Source organism: Bos indicus x Bos taurus, chromosome 3, assembly GCF_003369695.1.
Source record: "Bos indicus x Bos taurus breed Angus x Brahman F1 hybrid chromosome 3, Bos_hybrid_MaternalHap_v2.0, whole genome shotgun sequence".
Lineage (NCBI taxonomy): Eukaryota > Metazoa > Chordata > Mammalia > Artiodactyla > Bovidae > Bos > Bos indicus x Bos taurus.
The window spans coordinates 20,202,252-20,221,010 of record NC_040078.1 but is presented as its reverse complement, the minus strand read 5'-3'; the positions used below and the strand labels follow the sequence as shown (position 1 = coordinate 20,221,010).

Here is an 18,759-nt window from a genome sequence, read left to right as displayed (position 1 = left end):
GACTGAGCGACTTCACTTCACTTCACTTCACTTCAAGACTATGACAGAGGAAGGATAATATCTGAAGATCTTCCCAATTAGCAAAGAATGAATATTCTCAAACCTGCTACAGGCCTAACCCAGAAACTCTAGCTTATGGCCACGTTTCCCAAACACATATGTAAGAAGATGTACATGAGTTCAACCAGCTTAACACAGTTGTCACAGTACTGATGATTTTGTAAACTTAATGGCTGCCAAGGTTATGTTTGATCAGTTCATTCAATTCCATAAACATTTACTGAACACTTCCTGTGTTTGGAATGCCGATGGACAGACACATGGCTCAGGGTGGTACCAAGGCAACCTCTGTCAGCAGGACCCCAGAACCTGAAGGACTGAACTATGGAAATCAAATTTAAAAGAATCCTAGCTTTGGGAGTTTCTGACCAAACTGAATGTTTTCGAAGCAGTGACTGGTGACCAGAATGTCCTATCCTCATCTTGGACCTCATTTTACCAAGCAGGTCATATCCTGTTTCTTCATGATTCCATCATCCTAGCGCCAGCTCAGCCAAAATGAGTTGACATAGCATCCAGGAAGTGCTGGAATCTGGCCAGAGCTGAGGCAGAGATCACAATTTCTCGTTCAGGGCTCATCCCACAAGCATTTATTGAATGCCTACTATGTGCAAGGCAAGGCGGTGGATGCAGCGGTAAACATGGCCAGGCGGTCCCCACCTCCAGGTTCCTTGTAGTGAGCAGGTCACAACAGTCTGTTCTCATAACTGTTGTGGGGAGTGAGCTAACTAGGCCGGTGTCAGAAGAACAGCATTAGTGAAAGAAAACGGCCCAGAACAACGTGACAGGACACAGAACCAACGGCTGGAGCCCAGCCTGGTGTGCAGCGGCTGGGAATAGAGAGGCTCTTCGGAAACAAAGGAGTTGAGCAAACCACGATTCCCAGGGGCAGAAAGGCAAACAGACTGGGCTTTCTGAAAATGGGTGCTATGACCACAAACCAAGCGTTTCACTAATTTCCGGACGCCACCTACACATATTGGTATTGGCATCAGCGCTGTATTGGAGTTGGGACAACATCTCACAGGAAATATGAGTTTCAAATGTTATTCGGCTCAACAAAAATAAAACTTCTTTAATCGACTACCAGAAAAGATTATTAAGCAAATTCAGCTATAGTTCTCAAAAACTTCACTTGTACACAACATAAACAGATAATAGGTTCTCACTGAGAAATTACCAAATTTTCCTTTGTGTCTTTGTTTCTTTTTCTCTTTGGCTGTGCCCCAATGCTTGTAGGATCTAGGCTTATGGGATCTCGGTTCCTCGACCAGGGCCAGGGCTGGAAACTGGGTCCCTGGAATTCCCTGTATGTTTGTTTGCAGCCGTGTTACCGTGGGGCCTGCACGTGTCGTAAGTGCTATATATGTTTTGTTATTTAGTCACTCAGTTGTGTCTGACTCTTCGCGACCCCGTGGACTGTAGCCCACCAGGCCGCTCTGTCAATGGGATTTCCCAGGCAAGATATTGGACTGGATTACCATTTCCTTCTCCAGGGGATCTTCCTAACCCAGGGATCAAACACACATCTCCTGCATTGGCAGGTGGGTTCTTTACCACTGAGTCACAAGAGAAGCCCTCAGATACATGTTAACTATATTATTATTATTAAGTCACTCTGTTATACTCCAAGTCAGACAAATACTTAGCCTATCCCCTCTGTTGTCCATAGTCCTAGAGGTACTTTGGGGTGAACATCTACTTATTGCATAATCTTTTAAGAAATTTCTTTTTATCCTTGAGACAGTGTCCACAAATTTTATCTGGCACTTTGCACACTGCTGAGGCATAGGAAATTCCTTCCCTAATACAATATTTTCAGACCACCAAGTCCTGGGAGGTGACAGCTGTAATAAATCTCGTGAGCTCTTTGGTCAGCAGCCACTTCTTAATGGAAAGGTCTATTTCTGACCCTCAGTTACAAATGTCAAAGGCAGACCTTTCCCTCCTCCCAGGCTCCCTTCCCACTCTGCTGTCTTTGGTCACACCTTCTGGTCCTGCAGCTTGCCCCCTGGTTGATAAGTGAGTGCTGCTGGGATGTGACTTGGGGGCACAGAAAGGTCCTTGGACCCAAAATATCTTCTGCCCTGTGGGCTGGGCATCTCATCATCAGTATTGTTCTCTAAAGTCTGAGCAAAGGGGCTTCCCCTCCAAATCCAGGACTATAAATGTGCCTCTGAATTAGGACTTGTTAACAGCAGTCCCAAAATAAACCACCCATATGGGGAGGGGGCATTAACCCCTTACCTTCCCAAGCTCTAGGAGTAGAAGACCAAGACTGAAGATGTCTTCAGGAAAGCTACAAACCTGAGGCCTGCAGACCAATCTGCAATGATCCACGTGTTTTAGGTTATACTTGTGGTGTCCTAAAGCTGTTTTTTAGTGACTTGCCAATATTTTAAAACCAGGATACTTTATAATGGTTCTTGAGAAATAAAAACTTAAAAATAGATGCTTCAGCAATATTGTCCTGCACCCCACAAAATAACAGGAGTCTCGGGGATTCCCTGACACTTTACCCACCACCCACTGAGCCTGAGTTTAAAGTCAGAAAGCAAAAAAAAAAAAGTCAGAAAGCAGGCCTGGGCACCTGGGACTCATCTGTTTGTTCTGTTTCATTCCAAATATTTCTATTAACTCTACAAATACAAAAACCAAAACAGAAATACAAAAGATGAAAAAACAGAGATGACACAAAGTGGCCTAAATGGTCCTTGTCTTGAGAGAACTTAGGGATTTATTGAAAAAACAATAAATCATAATGAAATGATAATTTTATCATATAAATTATATAATTTATAAATTAGAACAGAATATAGATGTTAAACTTCAAATAAGGATATAATACTGATACATAAAAGCATTTTATGTTTTCACTTCCCTCATCTCTTGAGATAACATTTGCTTCTGTTGAGTCCAGTACTTACCTCCCAAGTCTGTCTCCAAGTAGACCCAACTCCTTGAGGCCAGAGGCTGTTCTAATTGTGTCCTCCGCAGCAAGTGCAGAAAATGCTCAATAAGTATTAGGTGGGAACACCTGATACACTGCTACTGAAATATCCTGGTTTTAAAATATTGACAAGTCACTGAAAAAAAAAAAAAAACCTTTCAAATACTTGAGAGTAGACCCAATAATACATGACTGTAGTTCATGAACAAATGGCAAATAAAACTTTAAAAATAGTGGTGACAAAAAAAATAATGACTTTATCTACTCTGTCATTTTATGTGTATTATTTATTTCTTTACCATAACTAAAAACAGATAATGCCTGTGGTTAAACATTCAACAACATATAAGCATATAGAGTAAAAAAGTGAAAGCTTATATTTTTATTTTCCTCTCCCAACCCCTCCCCAGCTGCTGCCCCCAATTCCGAGTTTGGGATGTATTCTTCCAGATATAAGTAACTAGGCAGACATATCTCCAAGCCTATTCGTATATGTCAGATTAACCCCATTTTACAGATGAGGAAACTGCAGCACAGAAAGGTTGAAGCATTCACCCAAGATCACAGAGCGGAGATTCAAATCCAGATCCTCTGATTCCTAAATCAGAGCATTCCTTTCGCTACGCCCCGTAGGTAACATTTATGGATGAAGAAACCGAGGCTTAGAGGGTCCCTGAGCAGTCAGAACCACATGGTTCACAGTCCAACTTAGGAGAAGCAGGGATAACTGGGCGTGCACGGGAGGCTGCGTGGTGGAGAGAGCCCTGACCAACGTGGAACCGAGGTCGGGTTTGACCATCTCAGCCCAGCAACCCCCGATGTGGGGCGCGGGGCTCGCCCACGCCGCTCGGGTACCGGCGCCACCCAACCCCTTGGCGCAGCTCGCGGCCACCCCGCCTGGGCTGGCGCAGCGCTCGCACCGCCCACTCGGAGCCGGTCGGGAGACCCGGGTCCCGGAGACCGAATCCCAGCCGGGTCGAGGGACAGCCCTGGCGCGATGGCTCCCTCGGAACCCGGCTGGGACCCCCTCGGCTTCGCCCCCCTGGAGCGGTCCGCAGGTGCCGGGCGGGAGCGGCCAAGGCCCGCAGTCTAGGGTGGGTGGCCCTGGCGGGCTGGGGATTCGGGGGCCGCCGGGGGGCTGCCGCTGGGCGCGTGGCGGGCGGGCTGGCGGGCGGGAGGGGCGGGGGCGGGGCGGGGGCGGAGCCGCGGCCGGAGGCGGCCGTAGCCCGGCCCGGGGGCCGCAGTGGCTGCCGCGGAGCGAGGCTGCCTGGAGGGAGCGCCCGGGCGCAGAGGGGTTAGCTGGCCGCCGGGGCCGCGCAGAGCAGGTACAGATCTTCCCTGGGACCCCTGGCCCCGGTCTCCCTCTCTTCCCCCGTCCGGTTAGACCATCCGCCCCGCGCCCCTGCGCCGCCCCGGTTCCCTGAGCCCCGCGGTCGCGCCCCAGCCACGACCCCGGCCCCAGTTCTTATAGCCTCGGAAGATCTTCCAGTCCCTGGGGTCCAATTCCTGGGGAGGGGGTTCTGATCCCTTGGAACGCTGGCCCCATCACTCGGACGAAGAATCAGCCAAAATTCCTACACAGAATAAAATTGGAAAACACACCCAGGAGCTCCCGGCACCCGCCGGGCACCTCCTGCCCTTCCCCTCAGGAAAGGTACTTCTGGATGATGCGTTCCTCCCCCCCATCCCCCCAACCCTGTCATCCGCTTCCGTCCTGGGTTGGGGGACACAGACGCTGGGAGGGATACAAGTGGGTGCCCTGAATCCAGCTCAGCCTGACGACTAGAAAGGCAGGACACCTGTTGGGATGGGCCTCCAGGACCCAGGAGAGGCACAAGGAGGACCAAGGAGTTCTCGCCCAAGACAGGGGCTCTGCAGCCAGCCCCGGAGCCTGTGACCCACCCCCTGCCCCTCAGCACCACTGTTCCCCAGAGGTAGGTCTCTTGGGGATGAAGGGGTTAGTTCTGCCCAGGTCACTCCTCCTTGATCTCCACTGGCCAGTGTGGAGTTGTGGCAGGGAGGAGCCCAGGTTTGTCTAGACCAGTGTCAGCCTGGCCCAGGAATGACCAGTTCTGTCTGACCTCTCCTTCTTCACTCTGGACAGTGAGACTCACCAGATGAGAAACATGGAAAACATGAAAAGACTCAAAACCACAAATGTGTATCTGTTTCTGCAGTGTGTGTGTGTGTGTGTGTGTGTGTGTGTGTGTGTGTGTCGGCCCCCTGCCCAGCTATGCAGGGGGTGGGGTAGGACTTTTCCAGAGAGGGAGCCAGGCCTGGCCCCGGCCCCAGGAGCTCACGTCACCCCACCCCCCACCCCTCACTTCTCCAGGGAGCTGCCAAAGCCAAACCCAGCTCAGGACAGGATTATGTGTACTGGGTAGACCCATAGAGAGAGACAGCTAGACACAGGCCTGGGGTAGCAGAGAGAAGCAGAGGCAGAGGGAGTGGAGAGGGGACCCAGCAGCAAGAAGTGGCAGTAACCATCCTCCCATCTCCTTCCCTTCAGCCACCAGGAAGGGAGTCAGGCCGAAAGCTGAAGGTTTGGGTGGAATGTTGGCCCTTCTCTGGAGCCCCTACCCGCCTCCTCATCAGGGCGGAGTTGCTGACCTCAGTGATCAGCCCAGCCAAGGGAAGGAGCAGCCATCAGCAACCCCCTTCCCAACCCCAAGTAGCTGAGGAGACCGTTCGGGCACAGGCTCCGCCACTGTGATCCTTCCCTTAACTTCCCAAGCCCTGGGGTCTCAGGGAGGTGCGGGGGAATGAATTTGCTACCTCCAAGCACATTCCTACCCTTCCCTCTGTCATTTTCCTGCCCCTGAACTGGCCCACCTCGGCATTAGCTCCTTGGATTCCTCTCCCGGGTGCCTTTCAGATCCAACAGAAACATTTTTTTTTTTCCTGGAAAGCAGAGCTCAGAGCAGCATGAAGAGTGGGGGTGGGAAGGGTTCATTGTGAAGGAACTGGAGGTCCATGGGGGAGCCAGGCTTAGACCAGGGGAGGGTTCCAAGCTCCACTTCTCCAGTGATCAAGCTGAGACTTCAAGATGGACTTCCTGGCTCTTCAGAAGATAGACCCATGAGTGACCGGGGAGCAACAGCCTCTCTAGCTGTATCTCCCCTTCCCAGCTTCTCCCAGCCATCAGAGTCTTGCCTGAAGAAAGGCCTCATTGATCCAATGCCGGAGGCTGGCCCCCTAGAGGGAAGTTAAATATCACTGGGAAAAATCACCTGCTTCTCTAGAGATTAAACCATCAGGCCATTTAATTTATCCCTTGGCTGAAAAGTTTGAGACAGGCACAGTTGTGTCTGAGTGTTCCAGAAGAAGCTTACTAGCTAAGAAGGCAAGAAAAGGCTGAGAGGCAGGTGGGAATGGAAAGCCCAGGGGGCTTCCAGTCAGCAGCTTGGAGAGGATGTCTGAAAAGCCCTCAATGAGCCTCCCTCAACCCTCTTAAGAAAGATGCATGTGTCTGAACTGGCCTAGAGACAGTCACTGGTTAGGACCCAGGAGCTGAGAAGTTCCTGCAGCTGAGGGGAGGACTGCGCCTGAGCTGGGAGGCTGAGGGCACCCACCCCTTCAGCTTGTGTAGATGGACAAAGGCAGTGTTCCTTTTCCCTCTCACCTTTAGGATCATTAAGAGATGGACCAATCATCACCCCTCCATTCTCACTCTGAGTTGTCCTTCTGAGAAGTCATCCCTCCCAATCTCCAGCTTTCCGGAGACTGGACCAGGCTTGGGTCCTTACAGAGTGCAACCCCCATCCGAGGCCCAGATGCCACAGTAGAGTGTTTACTTCCGGTCCCCTCCTCCCTGGGCCCAGGGCCATCAAGGGAGGAGCAATGGAGAAGTGGGCGGGCAGGTAAGTGGTAGGGGCCAGGGTGGAGGGAATGACTGATTCTCAGTCTGTAGAAGTGAGGGAAAGGACCTCTCTGGGAGGGGCCGGGGGAAGTGATGAGTAACTTCTGCTTTCTGAGAAGTTGGTATCCGGATGTGGGGAGCCAGCTGGGGGCAAGGCGTGATGTAACACCTCCTCAGGCTCCTGTCTGATACCTTCGCTCCTGCTTTTGGTTTGCAGGCCCCAGTTGTGTCTGATGCTGCTTCTGTCCCTCCCTCAGCTCTGCCTGGATCAGGAGGTGAGCCAGGGACTAGAGGCTACGATCCTTTCATCTCTCTGTCTCCCCACTACCCACTATCTCCAGACCACATTTGCATTTTCTGCAGCCTCTGATAAGACCTGGCCCCTTTCTCTCACACTTGGCCCTCCAGCCTCTCCAACTCCCTAACTCCTTGCCAAATCACCTCTGCTACTGAATTTGACCTTGGGTCAGTAACAACTGCCCCAAACCTCAGGATGGACTAGATATTCTGTACAGTTCCCTCGAAAATCATTCTAATTTTGTCTGAACTTTTTGTCTACCTAGGTGTTGTCTGGACACTCTCTTCAGACACCCCCCGAAGAGAGCCAGGGCCCTGAAGGGGTCTGGGGTCCTTGGGACCAGTGGGCCTCTTGCTCCCAGCCCTGCGGGGTTGGGGTACAGCGCCGAAGCCGGACATGTCAGCTCCCTACAACTCAACTCCACCAGGGCCTGCCCCTTCCACCCCGGCCCCCAAGACATCCAGAAGCCCTGCTTCCCCGGGGTCAAGGCACCAGACCGCAGACTTCCCGAGAAACCCTTCCCCTATACAGGCCACCACCTCGAGGAAGAGGTGGCCCCCTTCGAGGTCCTGCCTCTCAATTAGGGAGAGAGGAGGCTCCGGAGACTCAAGGAGCTAGGAGGTGAGGGGTGGGGCTTTGAGGTAGGGGCGGTGCCTTGAGGTAGAGGCGGGGCTTGGGGTGAAGGAAAGGGTAGCAAAGGATCCAGGGCTTAGAAAGGCTTCTCTGGTGCTAGTAAGTAAGATGGGGAGGCCGGGTCAGAGATGGCCAGCGCTGTGACTCCACGTCTGCAACACCTTCTCAGGTCCCGGGTTCGAGACCCCATCAAGCCAGGAATGTTTGGCTATGGGAGGGTGCCCTTTGCTTTGCCGCTCCATCGGAACCGCAGGCATCCCCGAAGACCACCCAGATCTGAACTCTCTCAAACCTCAGATCTTCCATCCCTGACTCCGAGAACAGAGCCATCTTCCTCAAACCACACCCAGAAAACAGAACTGTCTCCCACAGAACCTTCTGCCCACACCCTCCCACCCCAAGCAGAACCCCCAAGCCCTGAAGCTGCTCAGACAGCCGTGCCCTCTAGAGCCAGGCCTGCCCCCACAGGGCCACACCCCAGAGCCCAGGCCTCTGGCACAGAGTCCTCCTTTCATTCCCCATCCCCGGGAGAAGGTAGCTCCTTTCACCTGTCCCTTCAGCCAAGAAGGCCAAGTTCCCAGGGTTGGGCCAGCCCCAGGCTGGCAGACAGACACCCTAATCCTTTCCTTTCTGTGCCTTGGGGCCGAGGCCAGCAGAGCCAGGAGCAGTGGAGACCTGGGGGGAATCTCCACGGGTCCCTCACGGAGTCTGCCCCTCCCCAGCCAGATGGCTGGCTGCCTCTGCTGAGCTCTGGCCCCCACTCCAGCCCACTCTGGAGCCTCTTTGCTCCCAGTAGCCCTGTCCCAAGATGTTCTGGGGAGAGTGAACAGCTGAGAGCCTGCAGCCAAGCGGTGAGTTCCTTCTTTGACCCCTCCCAGACTTCCAATTCTGCTTCCCTGATTAGCCCGTCAGATCTGGACCTGAGGGAGAAGGGCCTTGGCATCCGACCTCTTCAGGGCAGGGGGCTTGGAGCTCTTCCCTAGATCTGACCTTCCTCTCTACCCCCCAAATCCAGCCCTGATCCACACCCCCATTTTCCTCCCCAGCTTTGACTCCTCTGTATCCCCCACCTCAGCCCTGCCCCGCTGAGCAGCCAGACCCCCGGGCCCTGCAGTGTGCAGCCTTTGACTCCCAGGAGTTCATGGGCCAACTGTACCAGTGGGAGCCCTTCACGGAAGGTGAGGTTTCTAACTATCCCTGGAACGGGGGGCTGAAGATTGGGGGATGACGGGGAAGGAGACTCAGCCCTCTTTGTCTCCTCTGTAGGCTCTTGTGTTTCTTCTGAATCATTGTCTTCCTTATTTCCCACGACTGGGGTAAAGAGACAGAACAGGCCCAGAAAGGGGTGGGGGTTTCAAACAGGGCCCCAGCTGTCAGATGTGGTGGATGGTCAGCCGAGGAGTCAGGCTGGGAGAGGGCTGCATTCAGAGGTGTTCTTCAGCGGACCTCCTCTGGGAAGAAACCCGTCCAGGAGGTGGAGTGGACACGACAGGGGCCGGGCATGGGCAGAGAGATCCTGTCCGGTGGTAACAGCCGGCTGGGGGTGGGCCACTGATCCTGGACCATGTTATATCACTTTGTCTCAAGTTACCATTCTTTGGATTTTAGGCCTGTGTCACCTTGATACCAAGACAAGCCCTCCTGAGCTCTGAACTCCCATAATCACAGTTTCAGCTATCTCTCTCAGAGTTGCCTGCCCTTTTCCTGGTCTCAGTGATCCCAGCTGATCTGACTTTTGTGTGACCCTCAAACTGACCTTTCAGAATTGTTGCGTTGCCTTCGACCACAGGGCCCCCGACAACCTCAGGATGCCTTATTGCCAACATAAGGGCTGTTCTCAGGGCCCTTGGAGTCTTTCCCAACTGACCTCCCACCAGGGAACCTAGCTAACCACCCTTCTACCCTGTCTCTTAGTTCAGGGTTCTCAGCGCTGTGAGCTGAACTGCCGTCCCCGTGGCTTCCGCTTCTATGTCCGTCACACCCAAAAGGTCCAGGACGGGACCCTGTGTCAGCCTGGATCCCTGGACATCTGTGTGGCTGGACGCTGTCTGGTGAGGGAAGAGGGGGAGCATGCATGGGGAGAGGGGCAGTGTTAGTAACTACTACACACACACCAAGGGAGCCTCCTTGTTCATTATCACAATGACAAAACACCCGGCTGAGATGGCAGAGAGGAGGGTTCTTACCTGCCAAGTGAGGCTGAGCAAAAGATGTGAACAGTGGGAAAGACCCCGCTGGGCCCGTCCAAGCTTCCTGGAGGCTAGCTGGGGATGGGGTGCTGACAAAGAAACAGTCTCACTTGTACAGCAAAGATCAAGGCCCATGGTGAGCTGAAGGCTCCAAGAAGCCCAGGCCAGGGTGCGAAGTGATGTCTGGCTTCCAGCAGGCTCTGCCTAACTCTGTTTCCCCCCAGAGCCCTGGCTGTGATGGCATCCTTGGCTCTGGCCGGCATCCAGATGGCTGTGGCGTCTGTGGGGGTGATGATTCTACCTGTCGCCTCGTCTCGGGGAACCTCACTGAGCGGGGTGGCCCTCTGGGTTATCAGAAGATCTTGTCCATTCCTGCCGGGGCCTCCCGACTCCAGATTGCCCAGCTCCGGCCCAGCTCCAACTACCTTGGTGAGTCCCTGAGCTCCCTGAGTCTTAGGTCCCCACTCCTTCCCTGGTCAGTTGGTTCTGCCCGGCACACCCCCATTCAGCAGAGGAAACAAGCCACCAGTGAAGTCAGGGCTCCCCTCCCTCTCCTTCCCAGGTGGGGGCAATGAGGAAGCCACAGGAGCATGGGGAGGTGTGCAGGTTGGGGGGATATGTGGGTTCCCTGCCAGTAGGGAAGTGAGAGGAGAGGAGGACAGGATGACCTCACATGTCCTGATCTGCCACCTCCAGCACTTCGAGGTCCTGGGGGCCGGTCCATCATCAATGGAAACTGGGCTGTGGATCCCCCTGGGTCCTATACCGCCGGCGGGACTGTCTTCCGGTACAACCGTCCTCCCCGGGAGGAGGGCGCTGGGGAGAGCCTGTCCGCAGAAGGCCCCACCACCCAGCCCGTGGATGTCTACGTGAGCGAGGGGCCTGGGCTTGAGGCTGCACCACTGCGGGAGGCCTTTTCTCTGAGGGGAGGCTGTGGGTCTCAGGATGGGCAGAAGGCTGGCGGATGCCCCCGGCTATCCCTGGACATTCATTACCTTCTCTTTCTCTCCCCAGATGATCTTTCAGGAGGAAAACCCAGGTGTTTTCTATCAGTATGTCATCTCTTCACCTCCCCCAAACCTTGAGAACCCCACTCCAGAGCCCCGTGTTCCTCAACTCCAGCCTGGTAAGACTTTGACTCCCAGACTTAGAAGGAGGTGGGGTGAAGCTGAGCGTGACGAGGCCCATCTGATTTGTCTACTCAACTCTCTCCGCAGAGATTTTGAGGGTAGAGCCCCCTCCTGTTTCAGCGCCTCGCCCTGCCCGCACCCCAGGCACCCTCCAGCGGCAGGTGAGGATCCCCCAGATGCCTGCCCCACCCCCTCCCAGAACACCCCTGGGGTCTCCAGCCGGATACTGGAAACGAGTTGGACACTCGGAGTGCTCGGCATCCTGTGGGAAAGGTGAGACTTCACACACCAGCCCCCTTGGCCCATATTCCTGGCTTGGCACTCCTGATCCCCTGCCCTGGGCATGCATCACACCTTGACTCTGTGCCAACTCAGACTTCAGTGCCTGGGACCCACTGACACTGGATGCCGAGCCATCCCACCTCCCCCGGCTTCCCTTTATCCCCCTTCAGGTGTTTGGCGCCCCATCTTCCTCTGCATTTCTCGAGAGTCAGGAGAGGAGCTGGATGAACGCAGCTGTGCCATGGGTGCCAGGCCCCCAGCCTCCCAGGAGCCCTGCCACGGCCCCCCGTGCCCACCATAGTGAGTGTGCCCCATGGGAGGGCTAGGATCCTAGGGACATAACAGTTGCCCCTGGGAGACCCATCCCTGCACCTGTAGGATCTCACTTGGACTCTGCACTCAATACAGGGTCTCCTGGCTACATTCTCTTAGTTTCTTATACAACCGAGGATGTGTGGTGTGTGTGTGTGTGTGTGTGTTAGTCGCTTAGTCCTGTCCAACTCTTTTTGACCCCATGGGCTGTAGCCAGTCAGTCCATGGGATTTCCCAGGCAAGAATACTGGAGTGGGTTGCCATTCCCTTCTCCCAGAGGATCTTCCTGACCTGGGGATCTTCCCGACCTTGGGATCAAACCTTTGTCTCCTGCATTGCAGGAGATTCTTTACCATCTGAGCCACCACAAGACAACCCTGAGTCCCACAAGGGATCCCAGACTCCAAATGTTAAATAAGCCCACTCGCCTCTGACAGGTCCCCACTCCCAGTTTGTTGTCCCCTTTCCCGAACATGGCAGCCGCACGTATCTCTGTTTTTGCCATCTCTGTCTCTGTCCCTTTCCTGCCTCTGCCCACAGCTGGGAGGCCGGCGAGTGGACGTCCTGCAGCCGTTCGTGTGGACCCGGCACCCAGCACCGTCAGCTACGCTGCCGGCAGGAGTTTGGGGGTGGCGGCTCCTCAGTGCCCCTAGAGCGCTGCGGGCACCTGCCCCGACCCAACATCACCCAGCCCTGCCAGCTGCGCCTCTGCGGCCATTGGGAGGTTCGCTCACCCTGGAGTCAGGTGAGTGGCTCCGGGCAAGGAGGCTCTCGGACAGGGAGGATCCTGGAGGTGTGGGCACCAGTGAGCTAGAGCTGCAGTTTTCCCAACTCTGTATTAATCGGCAGAAACTTTTACAAATGAGATCTCATATGAGCCTCCAACTGTAAGGCAGCTAAGACATGCCTTGTACTCAGCCTGCTCCTCAGCCCATGAAGCCCTGTAACCTCTGAGCCAGGCATCAGAGGCCCATCCTGGTTCAGAAGCCCCAGAGAGGGAAGACAGTGAGGAAGCCAGGGAAGCCCAGCCCTCCGTGCCCCTCGTCCCCTCAGTGCTCTGTGCGATGCGGGCGCGGCCAGAGGAGCCGGCAGGTCCGCTGTGTCGGCAACAACGGGGATGAAGTGAGTGAGCAGGAGTGCGCCTCAGGGCCCCCGCGGCCCCCCAGCAGAGAGGCCTGCGACATGGGGCCCTGCACCACGGCCTGGTTCCACAGCGACTGGAGCTCCAAGGTGGGCCCCCCTCTCTGCTGAGCCCCAACATCCCTAGTGCCCCCCATCACCCACGACACCCTCTCAGGTGTCTTCCCAACGCAGTTGCATAAACGTTGACTGGGCAAGCACCTGCTGTGTGCTAGACACTGCCAGTGTTGGGAACTTGGAAAAAAACTTACACTAACGTCCTGAACCTGCCTGGCAAAAGTCCCCCAGGGCATTCCCTAACTCCCGGATCCAAGAGGTGTCTGTCCTTGACCCCCTCCCCTCCCCCACGTCACCCCGTCTCCCTTCACACTCTGCTTCCCAACAGTGCTCAGCGGAGTGTGGGACGGGAATCCAGAGACGTTCTGTGGTCTGCCTTGGGAGTGGGGAGGCCCACGGGATAAGCCAGGAGGAAGCAGGGGCAGGAGCCGGTGAGCAGACCTGTGCACCCGGAAGCCGGCCCCCTGACATGCGTGCCTGCAGTCTGGGGCCCTGTGAAGTGTCGTGGTGCTGGTACACCGGGCCCTGGGCAGAGGTGAGCTGAGCGCCTGGGAGGGGCCCATGGGTGGGATTCCCGGGGGCGAAGAGGCAGGAGTCATCCTGCTGTCCCTCCCTGTCTCCTCCGTCAGTGCTCCTCAGAGTGCGGCTCTGGCACACAGCGTAGAGACGTCATCTGTGTGTCCAAACTGGGGACTGAGTTCAACGTGACTTCTCCTAGCAACTGTTCCCACCTTCCCAGGCCCCCTGCCCTGCAGCCCTGTCAAGGGCAGGACTGCCAGGACCGGTGGTTTTCTACACCCTGGAGTCCGGTGAGTGCCTGGCTCTCCTGCCCTACCCAGCGTGGACTACCAGGAAAGGAGAGGTTTCTCTCTTTGGACATCCCTCTGTGCCCCCTAGCTAATGCCAGGGGCAGGTTAACTTGTCCCCCTGCCTAGACTGGGAGGAGAGGTGGGCCCCTCTGCATGGGGGTTCATAATGCTCCAGGAGAGGCCCCCCAACTCCTCCTCTGAGGAGGCCTGGGGTGCAGCAGGAGCCTGGAGCACAGCAGAGGTCTGATTTGATAGCTTGGGGTCTCCCCAGTGTTCTCGCTCCTGCCAGGGTGGCGTGCAGACAAGGGAGGTCCAGTGCCTGACTGCCAACCAGACCCTCAGCATCCGATGCCCTCTTCACCTGCGGCCCGCCAGGAAACGATCCTGTAACAGCCAGCCCTGCAGCCAGCGCCCTGGTAAAGAGCTCCCTCTCCCCCATCCCCAGTAGAGTGGATTTAGCTGAAGTGTGGGTGGAGAGTAGGAAGGACAATTGGGAGTGGGCAGCACGCCTCCAGCGGGATGGATCTTGGTGACTTCTTGTGCCCAATGGCCTCCTCTGTCCCCAGATGATCAATGCAAGGACAGCTCTCCACACTGCCCCCTGGTGGTGCAGGCCCGGCTCTGCGTCTATCCCTACTACACAGCCACCTGTTGCCGCTCTTGTGCCCATGTCCTGGAGCGGTCTTCCCCAGAGCCCGCCTGAAATGGGTCCAGGAGACCCTCTCCTTGTGGTTTTCTCATCAGTCACCCACCATCAGTCACCCCTCAATCACCCCACTCTGTATCCTCTGGCTCTCCAGCCTGTCCTGGTCTTACTAGAGACGTCCCCCAGGGTGATGGAAGTTGGCAAGATGATGGACAGTGATCATCAAGATGTGTGGCTGGGTCTGTGCCCGTGTGGCGGTGTGATGGTGTGTGTGCACACATGCACCCAAATGTGTATGGGCCCGTATGGATGTGTGTGCACCCATACATCTGTATCACTTCTCAAAAAGAAGTTACACAATCCCCCAGGAGGGGATGATGCCTGTTTCCCAGAGAGTTTTCTGGGCTGAGAGGAAAGCAAGTTTGCAGCTCTTTGGGAATCCGAGCTACTTAGAGTCTGGCCTCCACATTAATCCCAATTTTGTGTCCTAACCCTCATTTTTCCTGTTCAGGCCACGTATCATCTAAACCTTCCTTCTGTCCTCTGACCCCTTCTCCCTTTACCTAGTCTCTATCCCTCCCTCTCATAGCTAATGAGGGGTGGGGGTGAGCGCTTGCCCTCCAGGAAGAGAGACTGACCCCCAGAGCAGAGACCAGCTGGGCAGAGGATGGAAAAGAGCAAGTTTAGAACAAGACATCCTAGCCCCTGCTTCTACTCCCCACCTCCTAAAATGGTTCCTACTCCAGAACTAATTTATTTTTATTAAAGATGATTATGACAAATGAGAAACAGGCTCTTCATTGTCCTCGTGGGAACCCAGCTATACAGGCCACCTAAGCAAGCTGTGTGAGATGAGAATGAAGGGTGGGAAGGGGAACAGCGCTTGGAGCCCAGATGGAGAGTCTGGGCACAGAAAGCCTAATGAGGGAGCCCCAGTCACCTGAGACCGGAATGAAGCCTTGGTCAGAGGCAGAGGGTCCTGGCTGATCACAGTCCCTGCAGGTTGGTCATCGACCACTAGAGGTCACCACTTCCCCCAGTTTAGGTACAGAGTTGGGCACTTGGGTCCAAAACAGAAACTGCTGGGTCCACGGTGGGTTTCCTGGTAGGCTGGGTCCTTCTGTAAAGTCTCTTGGGATCTAGCAGCACTTTTTTTCCATCTGGGGCTGAGCTGAATGACAGCTGCCTTTTCAGGGGTCGTTTTTCCTGTTCTCTTTCCTTGGCCCTGCCTTCCTGCCCCTCTCATCTTTTCTGCTATTACCCGTTTCCCTATTAAGCTCTTGGTTTGTTGCTTTTTATAGAGTGGGAGGAAAGGAAATGATCACCCCCTAACCCCACCCCCAGCAGAAAGGGCTGGAGGAGGAGCCTGGCCTGGCTCTAGGGGACTTGGGGGTGGAGTCAAGGGTGGAGCCAAGGCAGTACTGGATGTCCAGCCAAAGACACATTCTTCCGAGATGTCTCACCCTGGTCTCCTCCCAACCCAACGCCCACGTCCGCTCTCAAGGTAAATAGTTTGTTGGAGGTGGTGTGAGCACGGACAGCCTTTTCCATAACACATATCCTCTCCCCGACACCACCCCTACAATTCTGAGTCCTGATCACCACTTGTGGAAGCCACACTTCTGGGGGAGGGGTCCCCATGCTTAGGAAAGGGGGAAGTGCAATAGAATTGAGCTTCTCTCCCCATTAGGAGGATCCCTCCCCCATCCCTTCACCTCCACAAGTCTGGCCAAGTAAGATCATAAATAAAGGCCTGCAGTAACAGCTGAACTCAGTAACTACTGTCCTGAGCATGTACACCTAGACACACCCAGACCCTGAGAAGGACCCCAGAGCTACCCGAGGGGACAGGACTTCTCCATTCTGGCAGCTCCCTCATGTTATTCTGTTGCCTTGGGAAGCAGGCTTTCTTTGGGCTGGAAATGGCTGAGAAGGAAGACTACAGGTACCATCTCAGGCGGACAGTGTATCAGGAAGGAGGCAGAAGAAAATGGGGAGAAAGGAAAATGAAACTGACTCCTCCAGGGTGGGAAATGAAGAATGGGGTACCGAGGGGGTCCAGTCTCAGTGTCTCTGCAGGCATCAGACGGCTCCTCTCTTTGGTGAACCTCTAAGGGGATCAAAGATGTGGGGGCACCAGGGGAGTGGGACCTGAGCCAGCCCTGCAGACACTGAAGGCTGAAGGCGGAGTCGTGAGACCGAGGGAGGGGTGTGGTGAAGAGCTAGGGCCCTCCCAGTGATTCCTGGAAGCTGAAGGCTGGGCGGTGGCCCCAGTTCAGCTGACTTCCCGAAGTTCCTCCTCCCTCTTAGGGCCTCTCAGGACTGTTGCCGGGCAGGTTTGGATTTTGGCCTTAGCCTGAGAGCCAATCACAGGTGGGGAATGCAGCCACAGCCCCTCTTAGGGCTCCCCCAGCTTCAACACCTCCCTTCCCTGACATCCCCCAGCTCCCTCACAGCCTTCAGCCTCTGACTTCTCAGGATGTAGGCTTTCATCTGGGGGGTTGCCCCCTTTCCCCTTTCATTTTAAAGCTAGGATTCAGTGCAGCCCCCAAGGATTCTTTCCTCTGGTCACTGAGGTCAGAATGGGAAGGGGAGTCACTGTGAAACTTTTCAGGAAGCAGAAGCGGACCTCAAGCACCCCTTTTCCTGGCCTCTTTCAGGGGATTACTGCGGCCAGACACCTCTTTGCTGACCTCTGAAACCCTGTGGAGGGACTTGGGAGAGAGGAAGCTGTAACCCAAGTTCAGGGAGATGTGGTGCAGGGGCCCTTAGCCTTGCTGCTCTGGGGGGGAATTTAGGGAAGGACTCAGAGGAACTGGACCCCTGAGAGTTGAGGTGGGGGTGGGGTGGCGGTAGGAACAATCTTGATGAGCACAAGAGAGATCAAGCGTGCAGAAGGCCAGCAGATTGCTGGGGCTTCTCATTTCTGAGTGTTTGCTGGGGGAAGGTGACTGTGGTTCTAATCCGGGGACTTAGAAGTGAACTTCTGAGGACTCTGTTCAGCTGGGTCAGAATTCCCCCCTCCCCCCTCCCAGCTTCCCCAGGGTAATCACCCACCCAATTACGCTTCAGCCTTCAGACTAAATTTAGCTTCTAGACTTCCCCAACTGGGGGCCTCCCTGCAAGCAGGTGCTCACAGCTGCAGGGGTGGGTCTGAAGAGACCCGAACGTTTCACTGGTCCAGATTCAACCTCTGTGGTAACTAGGAGTGAAGCCAAGCGCAAGGGCCCAGGTGCTGACCCACGTGATGGCATGAGTGTCTCAGAGAGTCTTAAGAAACCCTCTCTCAAGAGCCCTTGAGGCAGGATCTAGATAGACCTGGAGAGCAGAGGGATGAGAGTGAGAATAAAATGCAAGGAACTGTTAATTCCTTTCCAGATTCTCTCCAACCAGATCCTCTTCCATTTTCTGCTTTCCCCTTCTCCCCAGTTTTACAAATAGACTTCATTTGAACTTAACACCCTCCCCCACCAGAGTAAACTGAATCAGGAAAACCTCTTCTTAAAGCATGGAGAATCAGGCTAGAGATTATAATTTGGAGGTGGAGTGGGGGTGGGGGTTCCCACATTCCCACCCTCTCTCCTACCAGCATCCCTGAAATCCATCATCTCTGGTTCTGGGAGTCAGCTGGGTGGAGAAGTTAGAGCAGAGGGGGGCTTATTTGTCACAGGCAGGTGATGAAAAGATGTCAGCTATACAGGGTGGGAGGCACCTTCTACAGGAAGTAGAAAGCCTCAGGAAAGTACCTAAGACTAAGTCTGTCAACAAGAGAGATAAACAGTTTGGGTTAACCAAACTAGACAGTACAGATCTTCAATCTGACTTCGGGCTCCTTGACCCTGGAGCCTGGGGAAAACTCTAGAGGAGGGTGTTTCATGGCTGAGGTCAGACCCTAGAAAGGATTGGAGGGAGTAATGCACCAAGTTAGTCCAAAACAAGGCATGCGTGAGCCATGGCAGTCAGAACCTAGGGAACCAATCAGCTACATCAGTTGAAGGGGAGGTGCAGAGATGGCTAGGGACTGGAGAGACCAAAGCACTTTTTCAGTGAGCACCAGAGAGCTGTGTTTGAATCTCAGTATTGGAGAAATGGGTTCAATTTCAGGACGGTTCCAAGTTGGAGTTAGGAGGTATGTCTATGTGAGCCTTGCCTGAATCTTAAGACACAGCTCTACAGAAAGAACTTGGAGTTAGGAGGAAAAGAAACAGGGTGAGAGGCTGAGGTTACTTTCTTCCTCCCTCCCCTTGCCTTGATTCTTGGTTGCCTGACTCTTTCATGACATCGTAAGACTCCTTTTTAGCTCAGGTAGAGGAGAGGGCAACCTCTTTCTAAAGTACCAAAGATGTGACTTCCCTGGTGGGCCAGTGGTTAAGACTCCACACTTCCAGTGTAGG

General features: G+C 54.7%; 1 protein-coding gene and 1 long non-coding RNA gene across 6 annotated transcripts in view; one reads left to right on the top strand and one right to left on the bottom strand.

Annotated features, from left to right (window-relative positions):
- The window catches only part of LOC113887449, a 31,927-nt gene extending 25,205 nt beyond the window's left edge, over positions 1-6,722 (bottom strand). For 2 of the 3 annotated variants that reach the window (XR_003509743.1, XR_003509744.1), the window contains exons 1-2: positions 6,633-6,722; positions 2,988-3,146 (exon numbers count right to left, since the gene is read on the bottom strand). This is a non-coding gene — a long non-coding RNA (uncharacterized LOC113887449). Of the gene's footprint in view, positions 1-2,987; positions 3,147-3,565; positions 3,854-6,632 lie in introns of those variants that run through there. The other variant, XR_003509745.1, reaches the window with a different exon arrangement.
- ADAMTSL4 (ADAMTS like 4) lies at positions 4,213-15,150 on the top strand. Of its 3 annotated transcripts, none has more exons than XM_027534526.1 (19): positions 4,240-4,335; positions 4,830-4,944; positions 6,639-6,870; positions 7,087-7,144; positions 7,433-7,788; positions 7,970-8,651; positions 8,876-8,978; positions 9,715-9,851; positions 10,214-10,418; positions 10,686-10,858; positions 11,004-11,115; positions 11,207-11,392; positions 11,572-11,701; positions 12,254-12,458; positions 12,767-12,943; positions 13,239-13,445; positions 13,540-13,719; positions 13,991-14,135; positions 14,286-15,150. In XM_027534526.1, the coding sequence occupies exons 3-19, from the start codon at positions 6,851-6,853 to the stop codon at positions 14,420-14,422; spliced, it is 3,213 nt and encodes a 1,070-aa protein (XP_027390327.1). In that variant the 5' UTR covers positions 4,240-4,335; positions 4,830-4,944; positions 6,639-6,850; the 3' UTR covers positions 14,423-15,150. The 3 variants fall into 3 exon arrangements, with proteins under 3 accessions (XP_027390316.1, XP_027390327.1, XP_027390335.1); XM_027534534.1 differs by having other exon boundaries at positions 4,246-4,335; positions 4,780-4,944; XM_027534515.1 differs by lacking the exon at positions 4,830-4,944 and having other exon boundaries at positions 4,213-4,335.
- Positions 15,151-18,759: the final 3,609 nt, after the last annotated feature.

Bases quoted from the DNA above. Each gene is read 5' to 3' on its own strand.
- ADAMTSL4 (XM_027534515.1), top strand. From the start codon at position 6,851: ATGGAGAAGTGGGCGGGCAG. The intron at 7,145-7,432 runs GTGAGCCAGGGA...TTGTCTACCTAG, and splicing joins AGCTCTGCCTGGATCAGGAG to GTGTTGTCTGGACACTCTCT. The intron at 9,852-10,213 runs GTGAGGGAAGAG...GTTTCCCCCCAG, and splicing joins GTGTGGCTGGACGCTGTCTG to AGCCCTGGCTGTGATGGCAT.